The 12,149-nt window shown below is 39.2% G+C and overlaps 1 protein-coding gene across 9 annotated transcripts in view; it reads right to left on the bottom strand.

Moving 5' to 3' along the window:
* The window catches only part of LOC136884746 (52 kDa repressor of the inhibitor of the protein kinase), a 95,496-nt gene that overhangs the window by 37,047 nt on the left and 46,300 nt on the right, over positions 1-12,149 (bottom strand). For all 9 annotated transcript variants that reach the window (XM_068230330.1, XM_068230309.1, XM_068230332.1 and 6 more), the window contains one exon: positions 2,025-2,114. In XM_068230330.1, coding sequence (XP_068086431.1) covers positions 2,025-2,114 — 90 coding nt within the window. The remainder of the gene's footprint in view (positions 1-2,024; positions 2,115-12,149) is intronic.

The following is a 12,149-nucleotide window of genomic DNA, read 5'->3' as shown; positions in this document are numbered from 1 at the left end:
GGCAGCAATACGGTGAGGCATCGAATCTACAAGGTGTTGGAATCATTCTAGAGGGATCTGGACCCACGCATCTTGCAAGGCTTACTACAACTGATCTTGTGTAGTTGGTGCGGGGTTCATGGAGCGTATACCAGCATCCCATAAATGCTCGATTGGATTACGACTGGGGGATCTGGAGAGCCAATCGATGGTCGTAACTTCACTGGGTGCTCCTCCAACCATCTGTGTGCCACCACAGGGAGGCGACATGGCGCGTTGTCCTGTTGAAACATGACATTTCCATCAGGGTACTATAGGGCCAGAAAGGGATGTAGATGGTCTGAAAGAATGTCAAAATAACGTGCACCTGTCAGCGCTCGCTGTAGCCGGATAATGGGGCCTAACTGAAACCATGAGAATGCCGCCCAGACCAGAACTGAGCCACCTCCCACCTGGACACAACCTTGTTGATACACAGGACCCATATTTTCATGGGGCATATGCCACACACGCGCCCATCGGCTTAATACAACTGGAACCGGGATTCATCGGACAATATCACATGCTGCCACTATTCCACGGTGTTTCATGGCACACTGCCAATGTTCACGGGCCCATGCATGTTGTTGAGCTCCGAGTTGAGATGTCAGCAGAGAGACACAAGTTGGGTGTCGTGTGGTGAAGCCTATGCGGTGCAGTTGCCTCCTTACAGCCCTGGTAGAAATGGGTTCCTGACTCCCAACATTCAACTGGGCGGTGATCTGCCTCACAGTAGCTTGTCAAGTGCCCAGTATGGTACTGCGGAGGCGACATGATGTCCGTTCGTTAGACACGTGTGGTGGTTTATGTGGGTGATAACATTCTCTCTGCAATATTGAAGATCCATCCTTAACATTGTTGACCTCGGAAACCTGAATTCGCGTGTAATCTCCACAATGCTATGACCCATGCACTGATGATCATCCCACGTTTAAAGTTGGTTAATTTGCGATGCATTGCCATATTCACGACACTGGTGTCTGTGACAGACTACTAAGCTATGCCACAGCTAGCTGGAACGCTCAGGGGTCATATATGGCACATGTTCTAATGGGACACCCCTTCCTGTGACTTTTGGCCACTCAGTGTGTATACAGTAGAACCCCGCTTAACCAAACTTTGCTTAACTGAAACCTGGCTTAACCGAAATGCTCTGGCAAAATTGTATTTTAATATTTTGTTTTTACCCTCTCGTTCTTAGCCGTCGATATTAGTAATTCTCTTGCTATATGTGCTGAGAGCTACTAGGCAAACCCTGTTTTTATATCATGACTTATACCAGAATGCACGTGTACAGTAGCATAAAACAAAACAGTTTCTTACCATCTAGTTCGTGCCATGATACATTTTTTCTTGAACAAGCAGGAATTATTACTATTACTGCATTATTATTATTAGTCTATTATTCATCATGAATATTATGTAGACTGTGGTTAACGTTGCTTCATTTCCAGGAGTTTCATCTTGTTTACTGCTTGGACTATACTGCAGCTTCTGTTAGGATTCCCGGGAAGTCCAGCGACTCTTCTCCATTTATATTTTTCTTTCACCCAAGATCGTTCCACTGGCCTTGTGGTTTTATACTGTAGATCCAATGCTTTTCTTACCCCCATTGCAAAAGAAATTGTTTCATGATTTCACATTGCTTTGCACTTTGTTGAACAGAGCAATGAATCTACACCAGCTGATGTATTATTGATTAAACACGCGATATAGCTGCACGACAGTGCTGCACCAAGAAATTTCAGAAGAAAATCACCAATTTTATACAAGGAGCGACATTATGTAAACATGTTAATGTTAATATACAGTATGCACCTTTGCTTAACAGAGTTTATGCATTTTTATTTCAACATTTAACTTCCGAAAATATTCACCATGTGTCATCCGAAAAAACACATCAACCAAAGTGGCTCCGCCCCCTTTATTTTGGATAAACGGGGTTCTACTGTATATAGATAGATTTACAAATATTAGTCTACTCTTGCTTCTGGCACAAAACTTACCCCCGAAGGTGAGTCTTCAGATTCTTTTGTCCATGTTGGTTCATCCTTGATAGATATTTTTTCCTCATCTGATTCAGCATCTGCCAGAACCTGAAGGAATGAACAGTAAATAAACTCATTTGAAAGACAGGTCAAAATTGTAAAAAATTCTACTACGCAACACAATGATTTCTGACATGTTTTTTTTTTTTTTTTGGGGGGGGGGGTTATGCCATGTGGGAGAAACAAATGTAGGGAAACTGATTTCTTTTTCATAAGTCTCATTGATATAAAGTGTCGCATCAAAGTTCAGTGTGCTTGCCAGGTTGTTACCAAGAGATCCCAGCCAGTTAAAGAGAAGTGTAATTGTCATCATTCTCGTAAGTCCTAAGGTCAATGAATACATTACCTGAAAGTGTTTATAAAGCAAGGTTCTTGCCTTGCTAACACAAAGGTTTAGTGAGCTACAGTATAAATTTTAACAAGATAAATAATAATGTTACTGATTTAGCATTCAACTAACTACTTTTTATGGCTTTTGGAGACACTTAGGTGCTGTAATTTTTTCCCGCAGGAGTTCTTTAACATGCTGGTAAATCTACAGACAAGGATGGCATATTTGAGCATCTTCAAGTACCTCTAAACCGAACCAGGATCAAACCTGCAAACTTGGGCTCTACCATCTGAGCCACTCAGCCTAACCAACAAATTTTAACAGTAAAGTTACCATAGACAGGCTGCATAGTCCTTGTCACTGAACCACACGAAGGGCAACAAAAGATAATGTTATTGATTTTACATCCCACTAACAACTTTTACAGTTTTTGGAGATGTTGAGTTGTCAAAATGTTGTCCTGCAGTTCTTCTATGTGCTGGAAAATGTACTGATAATGTACTGATACAAACTGATGTGTTTGAGCACCTTCGAACACCACCCGATCTGCCAACTTGGGCTCAGAAAGCCAATGGTCAATCATTTGAGCTACTCATCCTGATGGAAAAGGCAACAAACTCAGAAAATGGGATCTGATCAAGATGGAAAGGGCATATAGAATGCCTGCAACCATTTCGTGTGTCATGAGCGTGATAATTCAGTATACAAAGAACATAGGTCAGACTCTGGATGCTGGCCAAGACGTAGAGGAAGAAAACTGGCTTCCAAGCCTGTGATTCGCTGATCCGCTAACCATGTAGTGTTCTATGGTACGGAAATCATAGGAGATTTCTGTGGATTTCTAGAACACTGGGTGGGGCTCTGAGGTCTGTATAAGCAAGTAGACTTACCCTGAGCCCTTCTCCAAGAGTGTTTGAAAGTAAGCAGGCGTTGTGGATTCATTACTATGAAACACGTTTAAAATCAAACATCAGCTAGGGCAAGTAATACTGTGCAACATGCCAGCCATGTGTATCATATTGGAACATTGCCAGCTCCTTGTGCCATAGTACTGTTGGAAGGGCTCTTCTGCAAGGATTAACTTTATACTCATAAATGATTTAAGAGAGTAACTTCTCTTAGAGCAGATGTGATTCTAAGACAAATCCTCTGCTATTTGGAAAGAATAGGATTTTCTATGAAAGTGGAAATGTATGGTTTCTAAATAAAGCAGCATGACAGCTGCTTTTTCTCTACCAAAAACTAGTCAATGATGAAATGTGTTTCACGAGAGAGAGGTTGTTAAATTTCCACAATACCTGCTAATGGAACTTAATCAATACAGAACTTGAGAGTGTGATGGTGGGGATTATTTTACGAGAAAGTAAAACTAGGCAATCATCCTCTATATAACACTAATCAGAGGGAAAAATTGGAAGGGATCCGGCACTTCAAAAAAAATGAAGGTATCAGCCAAAAGAAAGACAAGGGTCACAAAGGGTGTGGAAAAGAAAGACTCCCTAAGCTTCAAGTACTCTAAAACCATCGGGGTCGTAAAAATCAAGAGTTGACCAAGGAAGGTTGAATAGGATAATTGAAGGTAAGGAACCTGGCACAAATAAGTGGAAGCAATGCCAGGGCTCAGCTGAGGGCCCCGTGATCGCCAACCCATGCCCCCAAGTTAAGATCCCCTGGGGCCCCTTTTAGTCACCTATTACGAGAGGCAGGGGATACTGTGGGTGTTATTCTACAGCCCCCACCCACAGGAGGTAACTTGAGAGAGAGGCCTCACAAATTACTTGAGCTTCTAACAAAGTGCAAGTTACCTAACTTCCCTTCAGAAAGAACAACCTTGGTATCTTGAGGACATCAGTTCTGAGGGTGAAATCCCCAGGTATGAGGCTACACCAAGAATCAGGAGTAAACAAGTGAAATAATTAATACACCTAGGAAGTCAGGCTCTAGTAATAGAATCGATACAAGCAGATCCAAGAGTGTTTGAAAGTAAGCAGGCGTTGTGGATTCATTACTATGAAACACGTTTAAAATCAAACATCAGCTAGGGCAAGTAATACTGTGCAACATGCCAGCCATGTGTATCATATTGGAACATTGCCAGCTCCTTGTGCCATAGTACTGTTGGAAGGGCTCTTCTGCAAGGATTAACTTTATACTCATAAATGATTTAAGAGAGTAACTTCTCTTAGAGCAGATGTGATTCTAAGACAAATCCTCTGCTATTTGGACTGCTGCATTAGCTAAATCAATTGAAAAGGGTCAACTCGTGAGAAAGATTTTGTTGAAATGGTTGTCTTTATATCTACAAACATGTCAGAGATGTAAACAAGACTGGAAACATCGCTCTTCTTAGTTCTGGACAATGACAATTCATTAATTGTGTAATTCTGCTTCAAATGTACTTCTCATGCACCCTTCTAACTGCTGGCCTTACATCACATACAGGGTGGTCAGAAACAACATGAACCGGGTATATGAGCATTAAAGGGTTGGTCGTACTGATAAATAATTGGAAAAAAGTAATCAGATATCTTGTGCTGTTGTCATTTCATCAGCTACTGAAGTTAGCCAATCAGATCACTTTGCGGGTGACTTCAGATGGGCTTTGCGAGATGGTATTGCTAAACCTGCACGTGGCTTACGACCAGCTTAAGAGTGCCAATAGAAGAAATAAACTTCTCCAGGGGAGGGTCTTTATCAAGGACAAGCCTGCTGATAGACTCGCCCCATACGGTGGCATTGGCTGAAACCCACGGTGTGCAAGTGTGTGATGCTCATTTCTCGGCATGGCTCCCAAGATTTAGCAACACCACCTCGTAAAGCCTATTTGAATTCGCTTGCGAAGTGATCTGATTGACTAACTTCAGCAACACTGATAAAATGATAATGGTGCAAGATATTGATGTAATTTTTTCAAATTTCTTATCAGTATTACCAACGCTCTAACGCTTATATACTCTGTTCATGCTGTTTCCAATCACTTGTATAATGTATGAGCCACCACCTAAGTAAACATCACACAATATAGTCACTGTACACACACAAGAAGCTTTCACGATTGGAATTAAAATCACAAACTGTAAAGTGGCTAATGTCATATTTCTGTAAAACAAACAATTTTGCTTTTTTCAGGTGTGTACAACAGATCTGGAGCAAGAAGGTGGTGAACATAGCTAACTGCATTGAATGATCTCCATATTTTACATTATATGCTCAGAGTTATAGGTCTTTTAAATGGAAGTGTGTCTTTACGTTATGTTTTTGTATGAGTTTTGATGAACAACGATACTTTTCTGAAGTTTCTAGTAATTTTGGAGTGTATTTAACAGTTTCTGTGCTCGGTTATGGAGTGAATTGTTGCTAAGGAGGTTGTTTACATGCTTCGGATGTTACAGATTAGGTAATGATTATTTTGTTGGAATCTTGCATTTAGTACATTATATATATGTCACACCAAAGTGAATCCGGAGAAACTGACATTTCACAACTTCAGTCATTCACTTCTAATCAAAATCTTACACCATGTCCATAAATTATATACGAGGTTAAATATTTATAATACAAGATCTCATCCGGAAAAACACAGGAAAAACTTGCCAAGCAAGTGATGAAAGTTTAGATAATACCGGCACGAAAATTGTTGAAAGCAGTTCTTCACAAAACAGCAGTTCGGTGAATGCACATATGCAACAAATTTGAGAAAAGATTCTGTCATTTCAGGAAACATTTTCTACTTTAATCATGACAGATCCTCGCCCAAGTGAGCTGAATCAATTGTATAATGATTTTATTATGGCATTATTTGACATTAACAGCAAACTGCTGGGTCCTAAGCACCCTTCTGTGCATTGTTATGAAATGAGGAAACAAAATAATTTTTTTTTGAGGAAGGATAGGAAATGCAGTGAGTGTAGTAACTCACAGCAGGGATCGAAAAGAGACAGGGAGAGAAGAAAGGAAAAATTAAAGTATGAGCTTGTCCATTATCAATATTTTAATAAATGTAAAAAATGTGTTAGATCACTGCTGAGTATGGGAAAGAATAACAAAATATGTCAGATACCAATTAAAGTACTGAAGGATGCAATGGAAAAAAAAAAGAAAAGAAAAAAATTGTGATTGCCTAATAATTCCATTCTTTAAGTAGCTCACAGCAGGGCGATCTGGACCAGTCATTCAAAATTTCTGTAGATGACATATAACAATCTCTAAATAATATGAGATCTAATTCCGCACCTGGACCTGACAACAAGATATTAGTAGGGACAATAAAATTAACAGAATGTTGTCCCGTAATTTCTGCACTTCTAGAAGTCATGCTTAAATGGGGAGAGGTTCCTGATAGGATGAGAGAGGCAAGAACTATCTTAATTTACAAGGGTAAGGTGTGACCCGGCTAACTGGAGGCATATTTCTGCTGTTCCATGATAAGACGGTTAACAGAAAAGAATATTGATAGAATATTGATGACCTTCGATGTTAGGTCCCTTAAAACAACAAGCATAATCATCATCAGAATATTGAGACAATAAGTTCAGTAAGAATCAGAAAGGATTTATATCTGAGCCAGGAAGATTTGTTAATGTTTCCTAGGCAGATGGATTTTGGTGAAGGCTAGAAATGTCAAGGTCAACATATCCATAGCAATGCTAGATATAACTCAAGCTTCTGACACTGTGGGGTTAGAGTACAGTAGAAGTCCGTTATAGCGAGAATTCACAACAGCGAAAATTTACTCGCTATAACGGATTGTCGTTATATCCTATTTTTGTATAAAAGTCGGAAAATCCCCATGCACATTAAAATCGGTATGAAACGGCAATCAGTTTGTTCAAAACTTACGTTTCCGCATATGATATCGACACTACGTGAAAATATGTTTAATATCATTCTGAAAAAAATATAGTACCGTATTTCATCAAATCCAAGATGAACCCCACTTTTTCTTTCAAAAAATTTAAATTAGGCTCAAAAAGAACTTTGTAAAATCATATGAATGCCTTGTTGTACAGTAGGCCTACGCATCTTTAGGCTATTTTTAGACGCCGAACATTGACTTCCGTCACGCCGTTTTTTTGTTGTTTTTTCGCGGCTGCACAATTATTCTTCATTTCCGCGGGTTTAAGGACCATTAACCTAACATTGACAGCATAATACCGAAGAGAACCCGTTGAAAATTTTCCGGCAATACCTATTCCATGCGTCTCTACAATACAACGATCCATCAGGAAATTATTCTTGCTGTCTATAAAACTGTTACTTTTACGCAGCGTCAGATATAACCGGCTACCGCTACACGCACGTCTCACTTGCCGGGTTCGGCCAAATTCAGCGGCTAGCGATATATAGGCCTAATCGCGGACGTTGTAAGTCAACGAACGGGTTTATTGCGCCACGGTATGGCCATTCCGCCCTTGCGTTTTTCGTGCACATAGGCCTACCCCACAATTTCATCTTCGACTTCTTTAAAGCGTCCTTGTTGCGGACCACTGAATGCATTTTTTGTACAGTACGCATTTTTTAGCCCTTTGTCTTCACACTAACGTCAAATATTGGCTTTAGTTAAGCCTATGTCGTATTTTCTTGCGGCTGCACAATTATTCTACATTTCCGAGTGTTTAATAACCATTAACTTAAAATTGGCATCATAATATCGACTAGAACCCGTTGAAAATTTGCCGGCAATACCTTTTTCACGTATCTTTACAATACGACTATCCATCACGAAAATATTCCTGCTCCTGCTGTCTATAAACCTTAATTTTACTAAGCGTCGAGTATAATAGACGCGTTATAACTCTGCCACTGAGTAGCCATGGCTTTTCTAAAAATTCGAAGGGTCGCATGTTTCGATGCCATTCTGCAGATTTGAGAAACAAACAGGCACTGTACAACCGGTTGTCGTGGCTAGCGACGTATAGTAAAGAGGCGGTCGTTTTTTTTGTCAACGAGTTCTGTGCGCGTGTGAAAAGAAGCAGCGTGGTTACTGCGATAGTTGCCAGTGGTATCCATTAACTTACTGTTAGGTCGCGAATGCAACAACCATTTGAGTTTTCGCATGAGATTCTGAGGGAAAAAAAGTCTTGGATTCGGAGAAATACGGTATCACTCCAGAGATTTCTGTGGCAAACACCTCAGCTTTCTTCTTCAAACAGCGTCACCTAACCAAACCGTATATGTATCATGAAAACATATTTGAAACGCACGTGGGGAAATAACCTCCTCGCGAAAAATGTACATGTAAATAGCCGTAACTAGACGCGAGAAGATATGAAATATCCTCTGAAATCAGTGATGTACTCTGCCATATCTTGAGGTGTATCACATTCTTACTTAATTTCCGTATATACCATTAAAATTAAAATATCGTTTACTTCAGTCTTTTCTTTTAACGAGTTAACAACTGCTATTGGCCACGTTATTTACGCATTTATTACGAAAACGTGTTATCCTCTTTCAGTTCGAAGTTTCTTTAGAGAACAGCAGTCTATGGATATTGCTATTCAACTCCAACATCGCCTTTGAATGTCAACGAGAGAGCTCGCAAATGCACGAAGTGAGAAAACTATACCGTACCGAAAATGATCGATCGCATTTTGTTGCAAACGTTTCAGTTTTTTTATTCAAACAGCGTCACGTATCCTAACTTAACCGTTCTATACGTATGATGAAAACACACTTCAAGTGCCAGTAGAGAAATGATAACTTTCTCGCTATAAATTTTCATAATAGCCTTTCCGTAATTTAACCAGACGCGACAAAATATAAACTAACCTCTGAAATCAATTCAGCACTCTGCCATATCTCGAGGGGTATCCCATTCTTACTTAATTGCAGTATTTAGCCTCAAAATTAAGCAGTTGTTTAGTCAGCCCTAATTTTTAACGAGTTCACAATGTTTATGTACAGGTTATTTATGCATTTATTACGAAAATATGTTCTCTTTCATTTCGAATTTTCTTTACGGAACAGCTGTCGATGGGTATTACTAATCGACTCCGACATCGCCTTCGAATGTCGACGAGAGAAATCGCTAGTGCACATAGTGAGGAAACGATGCCGAAGGTAATCGATCGCATGCAATATCATCGCTGGGGTGCTTAAATGTCGGTAACGGAAAAAATCGCGTGCGCTTTATTGCTCGTAATAACGGATGCGTCAGTGATAGGGTTCTCGCTGTAACCGAAGGACGATACACAGTTTAATAAAGGAATGCTGAAGGGACAGAAAAGGTCGTCGCTATAACGGAGTTATCGTTATATGCCGTACTCGCTATAGCGGACCTGTATTTGGATAAATGTCTGGATTCTCAAGCAAGTACTTTCAAGAGAGAATTTCACAAGAATACACAATTCTAATGGAATTTCTGACCCAATTGAGCTTCAGAAAGGCGTTTTCCAGGGGTCACCTATATCTCCATTTCTTTTTAATTTAACAATAGATTTCAATCTCAAGGAACTTGTCAGAAAAATAAATAACTGACAAACATGGCTTCAAAGTTTCAAGAGAATTAGAAAACTTGATCATAGCTGCTTTCAAAGATGATATTGTTTTCATAGGACATAACATGACTGCACCTCAGGAACTAGTGATGATGATAAAATCATTACTGAAAAAAATAGGTCTCCAACTAAATGAAAGCAAATTGGTTTCTATAAATGTTTAACAGGGAAAGCCGACACAAAAGGACCTGACTCTTTATACTGACTGTTTCACAAGAGGCATTAAACAAGGGGAATCCATTAAATATTTAGGTGTTTCAGTCAACAAAAAGATAAAATTTGTTTGTGAATCATTCATATTAAATCTTAAAAATTACCTCAAAAACTTGGTGTCAATGCCTGTGCTACATCCAGACCAAGAGCTAAACACAGTTAATCAGTACATATGGCCAAAATTTATCTATCTATTGCAAATGGCACCAATTCAACAACTTCCAGTATTTAGAAGACAGAGATAAAATAATTCATAGCTCCGCCAAGGAAATGCTGTTTTTACCATTAGATGTACCTAACAGAATGTTACCAGTATATACCTGTAAGAAGTTCAGAGGTTTGAATCTGGTATGAGCATCTTGATAGGCTTACCTTCAAAACTGTTATATTATTATTAGAATTACTTGGTCTTAATGGCAGACTGTGCTGAAAGCCTGCAGTCTCAATATCTTAGAACTTGAAATTAGGTGTAACTAGTAACTTATATGAAAATTAGCCTTTCCAAGGCTTAAGTGATGTCAGTAGGTAAGAAACCTTAGAGAATACAAAGCTGGAACAGCTAGATCATTTCAAGTATTTAGGATGTGTATTCTCCCAGTATAGTGAGACTGACTCAAGGTGCAGAAAAGCTAATGCAGCATGCAGTGAGCTTGCAGTTGCAATCAACAGTGTATTCTGCAAGACAAAAATCAGCTCCCGTACAAAACTATCTTTACACTGGTCTGTTTTCAGACCAACTTTGCTTTACGGGAGTGAAAGCTGGTTGAACTCAGGATATCTTATTCATAAGTTAGAAGTAACAGACATGAAAGTAGTGAGAATTATCGCTGGTACAAACAGGTGGGAAGAGCGTTACAAGGATACTCGGAATGAAGAGATAAAGGCTGATTTAGGAATAAACTCAATTTATGAAGCTGTACGCATAAGCTGGGTTTGGTGGTGGGGTCATGTGAGGTGAATGGAGGAAGATAGGTTACCTAGGAGAATAATGCACTCTGTCATGGAGGATACGAGAAGGAGAGGGAGACCAAGATGATGATGGTTAGGCTTAATTTCTAATTATTCAAAGATAAGTGGTATAGAGCTAAATGAGGCTACTGAGCTAGTTCATTGCCTACATTATACTCAAGTCCATGAAAAGAGCTGTTTTGAGAAGTGGCTCAGCGTTGTCTGAGAATGCACAACTAGATTGCATTGCTAAGACCTGTTAAACCGTATGGTTTATTAGGCGGGATACAAAATTGATCACATTTGAACTGAAATGATATATATCTCGCTTATGGGAACCAAAAACTTTCACTTCACATTTTAATAAAATAAATGTTTTAATAATAAACATTCATCATCATCATCATCATCATCATCATCATCATCATCAGTCGGTTTACTCATTGCTGAGCGTCATGACCTCATTTCTTCACTTCATTAGTAACTGCATCTGTGGAAATACATAAAAATCCTAACAATTTCAACAGGGACATGGCTATCACTGAAGTAATACATGGTTGCCAGCCATTAAGAATTTATGTAGGTAGTTCTCTTCCTTGTTCTTACACTATTATTATTTTGTTTCAGTGTTTTCCAAATTCGTACTCTGCTCGTCATGAGATGGTTCATTTTGTGCCCAGTGAGCCATCCAGTGACGAAAGAGAGTACCACTTACTATAGACGAATGGTTCAGCAATCTTAAATTCAAACCTTCATTATTAGAGAGGTCTTGCTCATGAACAGACGAGATTTTCTCCTGAAGATGCAGAGCACTCCAAAAGGTAAAGAATTTTACCTTGTTTTCTGATACGGTACAAGCCCAAAAGCTTATTATTATGTATACAATCACGGGTCGTGAAAGCATCAATCTTAATATTCCTAATAATTGCGCACATTAGAAAACCACTATCTGTTACTTGGTAGTTAAACTTCTTAAAATCATCAAAATCGTTAAGAGTCAAGATCGACTACAATATCTTACATTGTAATATCAAAACCAAAATCGCTGAAGTCATAGCGGATCAGCTGCTGACTGTTCACGGTGAGGGCTCA

Source organism: Anabrus simplex, chromosome 1, assembly GCF_040414725.1.
Source record: "Anabrus simplex isolate iqAnaSimp1 chromosome 1, ASM4041472v1, whole genome shotgun sequence".
Taxonomy (NCBI): domain Eukaryota; kingdom Metazoa; phylum Arthropoda; class Insecta; order Orthoptera; family Tettigoniidae; genus Anabrus; species Anabrus simplex.
This window is presented reverse-complemented; position numbering and strand designations above follow the sequence as displayed.